Source organism: Microtus ochrogaster, chromosome 1 (assembly GCF_000317375.1).
Source record: "Microtus ochrogaster isolate Prairie Vole_2 chromosome 1, MicOch1.0, whole genome shotgun sequence".
In the NCBI taxonomy this organism is placed as follows: Eukaryota; Metazoa; Chordata; class Mammalia; order Rodentia; family Cricetidae; genus Microtus; species Microtus ochrogaster.
The window spans coordinates 36,746,979-36,759,268 of record NC_022009.1 but is presented as its reverse complement, the minus strand read 5'-3'; the positions used below and the strand labels follow the sequence as shown (position 1 = coordinate 36,759,268).

The following is a 12,290-nucleotide window of genomic DNA, read 5'->3' as shown; positions in this document are numbered from 1 at the left end:
ATTTAAAATGTGGCTTGTTAGGTGTGGTGGTGCATACCTTTGATCCCAGCACTTGGGAGGCAGAGGTGGGCCAATGTCTGTGAGTTTGAGAGCAGCCTGGTCTACATAGTGAGTTCTAGGACAGCTAGAGCTACATAGTGAGAGACTGTCTCAACAACAACAGAACACCAAACCCAAACTCACCCCCCCGAGAAAGATGACGAGCATGGCTGCTGTAGAAACAAAGCTGGCCTGAGTGATTGTAGTTATGCACGGGGTTATTTGCTAGTTTTGGAAATGTTCACGCACCGTGTCTGCCCACTGGCCAGGTAACTTTCATAAAAACCTAGCTGCAAAAGGACAGAGAAAAGAAAAAAAGTTCTTAGATGAGCAGTGGCAGCACACACCTTTATTTCCAGCACTTGGGAGGCAGAGGCAGGCGGATCTCTGAGAGTTCAAGGCCAGCCTGGTCTACAAGAGCTAGTTCCAGGACAGCTAGGGTTACACTGAGAAACCCTGTCTCGAAAAAAAATGAAAAGTTCTTCCTGTCTGACCAAGAAGAGGAAATGAGATTGGTAAGCGTTAGGTCAGTTTCTTCAAAGTTCTGGCTAAAACTGTATTCATCTTTAAAGATTCGGAATAAAAAAAGAATACTTTCATACCGAGTTCTTCCAACAACTCTAGAGTGAATTAGGGACTCCTGATGTGTCCCATTGTAGTACCTTGTTTTTCCCTCGTGGTGTGATTGTAATGGAGAGGCTGCCATTTCCTTACGTGATTACCTAGAGTTTATTTCCATTCTTTAACTGTAAGCTCTCTAGAGAGCATGGATGGCATCTGTTTGTGTACACTCTGTCCCTGACACCTACCACACTAATTGGTACATAATGGGTGTGAAAGTTGCTGAATGAACAAATGAACAACCGCACAAAGCCATTGCTTGGCTCCAAATAGCACAGCTAAGTAGGAAGCCGCAGCATGGTAGAACAGGCATACCAGGCAGGTTAATCCAGGGAGCTGTGGCCGTGGTCTAACGGGGCGCCATAGATGTTTCTGCTTTCTCTCTCATGATAACCTGATGCGGGAATCTGTCAACTATGGAGACCAAATAGAGACCACTGTCTATTTTTTAAAGGCCCATGAGCTAAGGATGGGTTTTCTATTTTTAACAATTGAAAAGATATTAAGACAATACTGAGCTCTGACATGTGAAATTCAAATTCCAATATCCATTTAAACATCTTATGGGAGCACAGCCATTTGGTGTTATTTTTGACGGCTTTCCAGCGGAGTTGATAGTTATAAGTGAGAGCATATGGCTCCCAAAGCCTTGAAGTTGCTATCCGGTCTCTAACAGGAAAATAATTTGCCGGTCCCTCATTTAATCCATGCTCAATTTAGAAGATCATTATTATATTATTTGTGCTCAAGTCTTTTCTCATTACCATTTGTTTCTGTTCCCGGAAATTAATCCGTCAGTGCTAGACTTGCAGTTAGATTCTCTCCCTGTGAGCTCTCGCTTCCCTCCAGTCTCATGTAAAATGACGAGTTACAGAATGACTTTGCTGTTCTAGCTAGTCTATGGAATTTCTCATGTACTTAATAAAATCTGTAGTTCAACATAGCACTTAAGAGAATCCATTGTCTTACTGACACGGTTCATTTTCATTCTCAGTTTGGCTGGATTTAGAATCACTTAGGCAACAAACCTGGGGGAGTCTCTTTAAGGGAGGCTTAACAGGAAAGATCAACCCTAGCTGTGGGCAGCACCATCTCCTGTGCTGGGGTCCTGGACTCAATAAAAAGGAGAAAGCTGGGTACCATGTTCATCCCTGTCTGCTTCTGATGATAGACATGATGTGACCAGCGGTCTCCTGTTCCTACCGCTATGCCTCCCTCCTCCATGAAACACTATCCTCAAAACGGGCACTGAAAAACCCCCTTCTTTCTTCAGGCTGCTTTTGTCTGGTATTTTTTTTTTAACAGCAAGAAGAAAAGTAAGACACACCTTGTCTATTTACACTTCCGTTTAGACTGCCAATCACTTCACTTACCAGTACTTGATATCCTCTAGACCTAAGCTCCCAGCTACCTGTGTGAAACGTCGGCAGTGGTATTTTTTTTGTCTTACTTGTCCTCTAAATTGGCTATCCAGATTTCCTCCTTGCCCCAAAACCTTGAGAATAATTGTTGCCATCTGCACGATCTCTAAGGCTTTATACTGCTCCACAGATGTTTAAATTATTTATAGTTTTCTGTGTATATATGCAAGTTGCCCATTTCTCAAGTTCCATTAAAAGCTCTTCAAGAGCAGGAATTGTATCCTATTTTATGATTCGCCACACCCTTAGGTGCCTGGGAAGAACGTCATAAACATAAAATTTGGAATGCAGAGGTAGCTTAATTGGGAGAATGCTTGCTTAGCATTCATAAAGCCCAGGGTTCAATCCCCAGGACTGTATCAGTGGCACAGGCCGCTAATTTCAGCACTTGAGAGGTAGTGGCAGAAGGGTCAGTGAGGGAGGTCAAGGTTGTACAAAGCGACAAAAATGAAAATTTTTTCCCCATTTTTGTTGTGAGCCAGAACCTTTTGTGTGTAGGAACTACCTATACTCAATTTTTAAAAAAACTCATTTGTGTGTGTGTGTGTGTGTGTGTGTGTGTGGGCGCGCGTGTGGGTGATGTGTGTCGCTGAGCTGTGTCGAGGTCGGAGGGCAACGTGTTCGTTCTCTTCTGCTACATGGAAATTGAACTCCGGCTGTCTGCAAGTACTTTTACCCACAGAACAGAATTTAACAAAAAATCCACGTATCCACTGCTAACTACAGCGAATAACATCATACGAGGACATACATCATACATGACATTTTCCAGGCGGTCACCCATTTGTAGATCGTTGCCTTGGACCCTTAGACGGGCGCGCGCAAGCACGTGGGTGACAAGTGCTTCTCTCCAGGACCCTCCTTTGTCCACCGTGATTGGCGGACCAAGTGGTCCAATCATCTTTCCACGCCTCTTTCTGTAGTAGCCAATCAGAGGTCCGAAGCGCCTCCTGACTACTAGACTCTGTTTACTAACAGATAGAAGCTGGGGAATAAAGGGGTGTGACCATTCTGGGGAGGTCAGGAGAGGGAAGGCCTTCCTGCGCGTGCGCACCAAAGACAGTGGGTGGGGCCGAATCTTGGGTCTTGCCAATCGGAGCGTCCGCGCTCCTCCCTCTCCTGCCTCCCCGCCAAGCAACAACAATTCGAGCAGCGGGGCGGGGCGACTCGTGAAACGTCACCGTGGGCCGCCCAATGGGAACGGGCGCTGGCAGACGCGCGCGCACTGCGCCCAATAGCGCTGGCTGCTCGGGACTGTCTCCGCGGCTGGCTGTGGGCGGAGCGGCCTGGCGGAGGAGGTGGAGGCGCAGGGCGCGGGGTTGCGGCGTACTAGCGGTGCCCGCTGAGGGGAGGAGGCGGAGGAGCTGCGCGGCCAGAGCGGGAAAGAGACTCGTCTCGGCGACGGAGTTGTGGCGCTGCCGTAGCTCGGCTCCCGGGGCTGCGACGAGACGGGGCGTCTGCTGTCCCATCAGGTCCCCCTCCGTGCGACCCGCGCGTTCGGGAAGAGGGTGAAGATGGAGGGGGAGGGCGGCGGCGGTGGCGGCGGCGCGGGCACCAGCGGGGACGGCGGGGACGGCTGCGAGCAGCTCCTCACAGTCAAGCACGAGCTGCGGACCGGTGAGCGACCCCGCCCTCTGCCGGCCGGGCCAGCCGCGGAGGCGCGCCTTAGAGCACGCTGGGGCGCGCGCAGGCCAAGGGGGGCGCGGGCTGGGGGGAGACCGGCCGGGGGCGGGGCTTGGTGGACAGAGACGAGTCAGGGGGTCCCGGGAGGCTCTGGGCAGGGGGCTGAAAGTTTGCCTGTGCCGGGACCCCAGTGCTGGGTACTGGCCTGGGAAGATGCCTTCGCGCCCCCCTTCCTGCACAGGTGACACATCTGTCACTCCGCGCTGTCTCGAGCGAAAGCTGCTTTTTGCCTTGGCGTGAGGTGAGCCGCGCGGTGTCGTGGGGCGTGAACTCAGTACAACCTGCACCTCTGCTACGGGGAGTCCAGCTGCGGGGGGTGGGGTGGGGAGTGTGTGTGTGTGTGTGTGTGTGTGTGTGTGTGTGTGTGTGTACCTGTACCACCGTTAAGGGATAGCGATCCTGCGGCCGAGACGCGGAGGGTAGTTGGCCCCTGGATAGTATCTAGTGAGGTAAAGAAGCTTCGCGTAGTCCTTTCTCCTAGAGTTATCCTGAAGTACTATACTTGCCTTGAATTTCTTGCCAGTGCCTTTTGGGAAGCAGCCTGTATTATAAATGTAAAGTTCTAGGTAAAAGACTTCGCTAGGCGACTTCAGCGCTTACATCCTCGGTGCTGGAGATGAGTAAAGCTGTGTGTCCTAAGCCTTTTACTTATTAAATTGCTTTTTCGTTGTGTAAGGGTTTATTTCGGAAAATCCTTACCTGTACCAGTGGTACAGTTAGGGTCTCCACTACTGTCATGGAGTCGGGTCTCCCCTTACACTTCATTTTTTTTTTGAACGGAGAATGCATTTTAATAACTTGTTTGTTATTAGTGCTAGTGGCTTAAGATTTTTGACACAATGTCTTTGGCACACAAAAAGGATTCATTTTTGGTTGTGAGCCTAGCCTTTAACGACTGAGCCCTCTCTACAGCCCGAAAGACTCTTTATTAAGTGGATAGAGAGGGTAAGTGGTAGGTTTCAGCTTGCATTTATTTGGGACAGATTGCAAAGTTAGCTCTGCTTCAGAGTTAGTTTTTGTTATTTCTGATGAGATTGCTAATTAGCATTCCTTTGGGTGCCAGTCTTATACTAAGGTATAAGATGCCAAATTCATGCTTTCTTTTTTTTTTTTTTTTTTTTTGTATTTTTCTAGACAGGGTTTCTCTGTAGCTTTGGAGCCTGTCCTGGAACTAGCTCTTGTAGACCAGGCTGGCCTCGAACTCACAGAGATCTGCCTGCCTCTGCCTCCCGAGTGTGTACGCCACCACCGCCCGGCAAATTCATGCTTTCTTAATTCAACAGTTTTAAGTATTGTCATTTTCGATCGTTCTGACTCTATACCATATCCCGAGCCACTTATTCCATAGTATTTTTGAGTTCCTAACATAACCTGTGTAGATTTCCGTGGCTGAACATTTCCCTCCAAATTTAATCAAAAGCTGATGTTCTCAACAGGCTTTTCAGTCATCTTCTCTATACATTTATCGGGTATTAATACCGACTTTACACCAGGTGCGGTGCCACGAGCTTTCTAGAGGGAGGATTTTTCCCTGTCTTACATAATGATTCCTTCCTTGCTCTGTGTGTGTGTGGAATCACACTGTATTGCAAACGCTGCTTGATGTATTACACACCTTAGCCATTGATCTTGGTGCAGCGGCAGTCTTGCTCAAGGATCAAGGGGCAAACACCAACTGCTCAGTTTCTGAATTTTGTAAACATTGCTAGCTCTGTAGAAAACAATAAGCGCTGTTTTATTTCCCCTATTCTGCTAACTTTGTGAATCATCAGCTTTAAGTTTGCATTTAGAATTTTTTTCTGATGGATGAAGTGATTGTACTGAGCTCATTGCTAATGTCAAAGGAAAGGAGCAATCAATTTATTGCTAAATACTTGGACAACTGATTACATGTAATAGTCAAAAACAATATAACTTGAGTCACTCATCCATGTTCCTCTTAACACTTGGTGCTTTATATAATAGGTGCTAGACTCCAGCAATGTGATCTGATGTGGTCCCTTCCCTAGCGTACCAGGCTAGTAGTTGGTGATTGTATTGTGTGCCATAGGATGAATGAAAATGCAATTCGACATAGTGATGAACACTAGCTCTGTCACTTTGTTGGCTCTGTAGACTTAGAAGTCACTGCACTCTTTCAGGCTTACTTCTTTCATCTGTCAAATGTGAGAATTGAATGAGGCACTGTTAACTAACATTCAGTATAGAAATGTTAATCAGGTACCTGGCACATAGTAGGCAGTGGGAAATGTTGGTTAAAGTTACTTCACAATCAGGTCTTATTGAAAAATGTATGAATCAATCTAGTGTACCTGGAAAACAAACAAGTCACTGGGTGGTTAGCCACATGACCTGGCTATTATCTTTTTCCATAGTTGTCTTGCCTTCCCAAGCAGAGTGTAAACTCGTTGTAGTTTTTCTGCTATTGAGCAGTTTGTGCATGTCTTGCCCATCACAACACACAGTTCTATAATAATATGTTTACCTGGGGTTGAGGAGATGGCTCTTTGGGGTAGAGCACTTGACATCTAAATCTGAAGACCTGAGTTTGAATTCTTAGGACCCACAATAAAGCTAGGTATGATAGTGTGTGGTGGCTTGAAAGAAAATGACCCCCAAAGAGAGTGTCACTATTAGAAGGTGTAGCATTGTTGAAGTAGGTGTAGCCTTGTTGGAGTAAGTGTGTCACTGGGGGGGGGGCCTTTGGGGTCTTCTGTGCTCAAGCTACTCTCAGTGAGAAAGACCACTTCTTGTTGCCTGTAAGTCAAGATGTAAGAACTCGTAGCTCTTGCTCTGCTCTAGCACCATGTCTTCCTGCCCAATGTCATGCTCCCCACCATGATGATAATGGACTAAATCTCTGAAACTGTAAGCTACCATCTCAATTAAATGTCATGGTGTCTCTTCACAGTAATAGAAAGCCCAAGACATAGTGTGTATCTATAATTCTAGTGCTTTTTGTATAGCACCATGAGTGAGCTGGAAACAGAAGAGTCTCTGGAAGCTTGTAGGCCAGCTAACCTGGTACACACAGGTGTGAAGAACAAAAGGGCCTTTGGTTTAAATAAGATGGAAGGTAAGGATGGATACAGTGGTATGTACAAATCCATACTCACATACATGTAGGTGTGCACACTCTCTTACACACATGCTGAGTTGTCTGTATCAGATAGTAAAGTCCTTGAGGGCAGAAACCCATTTTTTTCTGTCCACCTGTAGCCTGTGGTATGTGTTCAAATATTTGTGGGGTGAATTCAATTGGATGAAAAATAAGGACAAAGTTTGTAGATGTTAGGTCTTGGTAAATTGATGATAGTAACTATAAAAGCTGAAAATTACAGAATTCAGGATCAAGCAAATCATAAATTCTTGAACATTTTCTGTTTTCTAGCCGACATGGTATTGATGATACTAAAGATGATTAAGAAAATGTTGTGCTGTCTAGCTGTAAAGAAAGAGTCCATATGAACCAGCAATCAGGATATATTCCTTCTTTCTCTTTTTCTTTTTTGGTTATTCAAGACAGGGTTTCTCTGTCTGATAACTACTTTGGCTGTCCTGGAACTCGCTTTGTAGACCGAGCTGGCCTCAAACTCACAGAGATCTGCCTGCCTCTAGTGCTGACATTAAAGGTGTGCACCACCATGCCCAGCTCTATATTATTTAAGTATAATAGTAGAAAGATACAAAATATATAAATGCAACAAAAGAAAGATTAAAAGTTACATAGTCAAATGTAACTTGGTTGAAAACTAGTTGGAAAAATGGAGATTTTTTTTTTTTATTTTTTATTTTCAAGACAGGGTTTCTCCGTAGCTTTTGGTTCCTGTCCTGGAACTAGCTCTTGTAAACCAGGCTGGCCTCGAACTCACAGAGATCCGCCTGCCTCTGCCTTCTGAGTGCTTGGATTAAAGGCGTGTGCTACCACCGCCCGGCAATGGAGATTATTTTACTCATTTATTCAACAAATACTTTGTCATCTCTTACGTGTTCAGTGCTGTTTTACATGCTGAGGTTAAGAAAGTGGCTTCTCCGTGGAAAGAGAGGTCTGAGGAACCACTAGAATCAGAGACTTACATCGCCTCTGCTGTGTCTTAAATCTCTTCTAGTCCATGTATCAAGTCTTAATTCTTCTTCATCCATTGTCTAATTTCTTCCCAGGAGGTAGAAAATGGACAGTACTGAAGTTCTACATTTTATGACTTCAGCTGTTGAAGGACAGTGTCCATTCGCCAGTTTCAGTTAAATTCTGAAAGAAGGACTTTATTGGCTTAGTTTTGATCAGGTGTCTGTTTTTGACTCATTGTGCGATGGTATCATGTCCTAAAATGCCAGCAACTACAGCAAACCTATAAACTAAACTCTTAGAGGAAGAAGGGTTACTGGGCACATAATTCCTTTGATTCCTGTCTTTGGGATAGTGCCTAATATTAAGGAGAGTGTTGCCGAAGGTTATCTATTATGTAGTAACAATGGAAACTCCATTGACTTATAGAACATGGTTTCTGTTTGTTAGGGATTTGTGAGTCAGTAGTTCTGCCCAGACCCTCATCAGTGGGAAGTCTCACTAGGCCCTATTCCCAGATGAAGAGCTAGGAAATTAATGATAGTTCAGAGAGGGAGAATCAACCTTCCCCAGAAGTGGGCCCGCTAATCCAATACCAGTGGTTAACCCTAAAATTATATTCCTGTAAGCAACACCAAATGGACTCAGCAGGTTGCATTTATATTTATTTATAATATAATATAATTACTATTGTTGTATATATGTAACAATAGTAGTTAAAGGAAAAGGGGTCGCAGATTTGGAAGGGAACAAGGGGAGAGGTATGGGAAAGGTTGAAGGAGAAAAGGGACAAGGGAAAAAGGATGTAAATACAGCATACATATGTGAAATTAAAAAATAAATTAAAAATCCTGAAATGATTAAGATGTTAGCCAGAACTACAGTCAGCTGAACTTGTCTGGGGCTAGTGGTTTCCCTTCAAAGACTGCTCACTCATATGTATTGGGAGGCTGTATCAGTTCTTTTCTGTGTGGCCCTTCCCATGAGGATGCTTGAGTGTTGGAAGGACACAGAAGCTGGCTTCTCCTCAAACAAGTGGTCCAGGAGAACACAGTGAAAGCTGCTTGTTGCTTTTGTTAAATAGCTTTGTCTAAGGTATACAGCAATATACCATACAGTCCTCTCTGAAGTATGCAACAAACTGTAGCATAGTTACTGAGATATATAACTGTCACTGAAATCTAATTTAAAACATTTTTATCACCTATAAAGAAACTTCATGCTCATTTACATTAGTCATCTTACATTACCACTATCCAGGACTAACCAACCACCCATCTATTTTTGTCTATATATTTGTCCATTATTTTATTACAATATAATTGTACACTTTTGTAACTTTTTTCAGCAAACATGGTGTTAAGATTCATCCACATTGTAGCATGTATCAATTTTTTTTGTGAACAAACTGTATTTTCTAGTATTAGATAGATCACATTTTAGTTATCCATTCAGTTTATTGACATTGGGGTTGTTTCTACTTTTTATTCCATGCACATTTGTAGATAAAAATTTTTATATATCTGTTTTCATTTCTTTTGAGTATTAGCCAACAGTAAAGTTGCTGGATTTTATGGAGCCAAACTTTTTCAAATTGAACTTTTCCACGAGCAGTGTATGAGAGATTAAGTTTTACCATAGCCTAGCCAGTTTTTATTATCTGCCGCCTTACACTTTCAGCCATCTTTCAATGGGTGAAGTGGCAGCTTGCATTATGGCTTTGACTTGTATTCCCCTAATGATGTTGCATTTTCTTTTTAGCACTTAAGATATACACATATATGTTGTATATTTTTGGAGAGATGTTTACTTCTATCTTTGACCTATTTTGCAGTTGGCTACTTTCTCCCCCCTCTGTTTGAGATACAGTCTCACTGTGTAAACCAGGCTGGCCTGGAGCTCCCAGACATCCTAGTTTTTTTGTATTATTGAAAATTCTTTATTTTAGATACATATCTCTTATCAGGTACACTATTGCAAATTTTTTTATTAAAAATAGTCTTTTCATCTTTTGAGGGATAATATTTTGAGAATCATGAAAGGTTTTAATTTGCCTCCCCTCACCTCCTGTTTTCTCTGGTTCTGTTTTCTTCTAAGAGTTTTAGACCTTTAGCTGCTAGGACAAGATTTTATGTATTATATGGGGTAGTGATTCAGATTCAGTTTTTTTTATATGTAGATATTCTCTTGTTCTTGTACCACTTTTGAAAAGGTTGCTCTTTCCCTCTTTGTCTTGGCACCTTCTTTGAAAAAAATCAACTAAGCAAAGACATATAGGTTTATTTTAGATTCAGTTCTATTCCATTGCTTCCTTTTAAGCTAATACTATAAAAACTGCAAGTTGCAAACTTAGTTTGAAGTTGGAAAGTACAAATCTTGCAACTTTCTCTTTTTCAAGATTATCTTGGTTATTTGATTTTTACATATGAATTTAGCATCAGCCTGTCCATTTCTTCAAAGAAACTATTTGGGTGATGTTCTGATATATATTACACTGAATTCAAAGATATAAGATTACACATAATTCATTGCAGTGAATTAGTTTTCAGAGTGTTTCCATCTTAGTGTTAAATCTGGTCATGAACATGGGATATTGCTCCATTTGTATAGCTCTTCTTTCATTTTTTGGACAATGTTTTCTTGCTTTTAGAGTTTAAGTTTCACTTTCTTTTGTTAAATTTATTCCTAAGTATTTCATTTTTGATGTATAATAATATAATGAAATTATTTTATTTTTGGAATGTTAATTGTAAGTGTCCAGAGATCTATTGTGTTTAAGTATTTCATTTTTGATGTATAATAATATAATAGTAATAAAATTATTTTATCTTTGGAATGTTAATTGTAAGTATCTAGAGAGCTATTGTGTCTTGCAACCTTGCTAGACTAGTTTATTTAGTTCTAATAGTACCTTAGTGTATGTCTTAGTATTTTTATTTGCTAGATTATATCATGATTATCTTTATATACATACATGTGTATATTGTGTGTTTGAGATAGAGATAGAGATAGGGAGAGAGAGAGAGAAAGTGAGAGAAAGTCAGTTTTACTTCCTCCTTCCTAATATGAATGCTTTTTGTGTTATTTTCTGTTGCCCTGGCTAGAGATGTTCACTCTTCAAGTAGAATCGGCACGAGTAGACATCCCTGTCTAGTGTCTTATCTTACTGGAAAGCATTAATCATCTGTCACTAATTACAGGGCCGACTATGGTTTCCCATGGATGCCTTGTACAAACTGAGAAAGTCTTCTTTTCCCTTGTTTAATTGTTACAGAGTGCTGGACTTTGTCAGATGCTTTTCTTCATTTATTAAAGTGATGATATAGCTTTGTTTTATTGATCAGGTTTATTACATTGATTGATTATTAGGTATTAAGATGGCCTCATATTCTAGGATAAACCCTTTGTGATCATGATCCTTTTTACATGCTGCTAGAGTCAGTTTACTATTATTCCTTGAAGGTTTTGTGTTTATTGTTCATTGGAGGTATCTGTTTTCTTATTTTGTGATGCCTCTCAAAACATCTTCTTTACTTTTATTAGCTACCAGCTATGGCGTTTTCCTATAGAGTTTGAGTACTGGTATTCATATTTGAAGTCTTTTAAGTAAAGATTTAACAAAGGTCAGAGTATAGACCGTAGTTTTAATTTGCTCCTAGAATAAATTGCCTTTCTGAGACTAAATTTTCTTACTCATAGTGACATCCAGACTGCTTACCAGAATTAAGCTGGTGTTTTATGTTATTTCCGTGGAGTAGACAAAGGTCAAGAATTGTTATTTTCTTTTAAAAATTATTAATTTTACCTGATGATTCATGTAGCATCCCACTAAAAACGAACAGTCCCTGATGTGGAGGGAGTTGGTTCTCTCCTTCCACATTTATGTAGGTTCTAGAGATTGAATCCAGGGCACTAGGCTTCAGTTTTACCTGCCAAGCTGTCTTGCTGTTGTTGTCCCACAATCCCATGCCCTACAACTAGATTCTTGGGAGTCTAAAAAACAAAAAAAAATCCCTTTTAAAATTTCTCTTGTGAATGTCAGAACTTGCGAAAATAATCTATTTATGCAAAGATATTGGCATCTCAACTCCGTGTCAAAGGGAATTGAAGTGTATTTTATGTTTTCAGTCTGGGGAAAAGCCTCAGGTGATGCAATGTGTTAATCCCAACATTAACCTCAGCTTTAAAGTGAGGCAGCATCCTGAAGCTGCAGACAGAAGTGTTTTGATTGGCAGGATTGGATTCTTTCATGTGAACAAGAGGGTTGTGAGAGCTCCTCTAGGGAAAATCTGACACCTTTTTGTGTTGGTTGAATTTCACAGTTATTTTCGGGTTGAGAGATGTCAGTCCTCAAATGCAGTGGGAGGGGAGGGAAGAGGCTGCCACAGGCATAACCTTTGAATTCTCTGAATGATTTACAGATCTTTGTATTCACCTCTAAGGTGTAATAATTCCTGCTG

At 41.9% G+C, this 12,290-nt stretch overlaps 1 protein-coding gene across 1 annotated transcript in view; it reads left to right on the top strand.

Moving 5' to 3' along the window:
• The first annotated feature begins 3,371 nt into the window (after window positions 1–3,371).
• Rps6ka5 (ribosomal protein S6 kinase A5) overlaps window positions 3,372–12,290 on the top strand; it is a 181,377-nt gene continuing 172,458 nt past the window's right edge. The window contains exon 1 of the mRNA XM_005343453.3: window positions 3,372–3,698. Coding sequence (XP_005343510.1) covers window positions 3,596–3,698 — 103 coding nt within the window. The 5' untranslated portion in view covers window positions 3,372–3,595. The remainder of the gene's footprint in view (window positions 3,699–12,290) is intronic.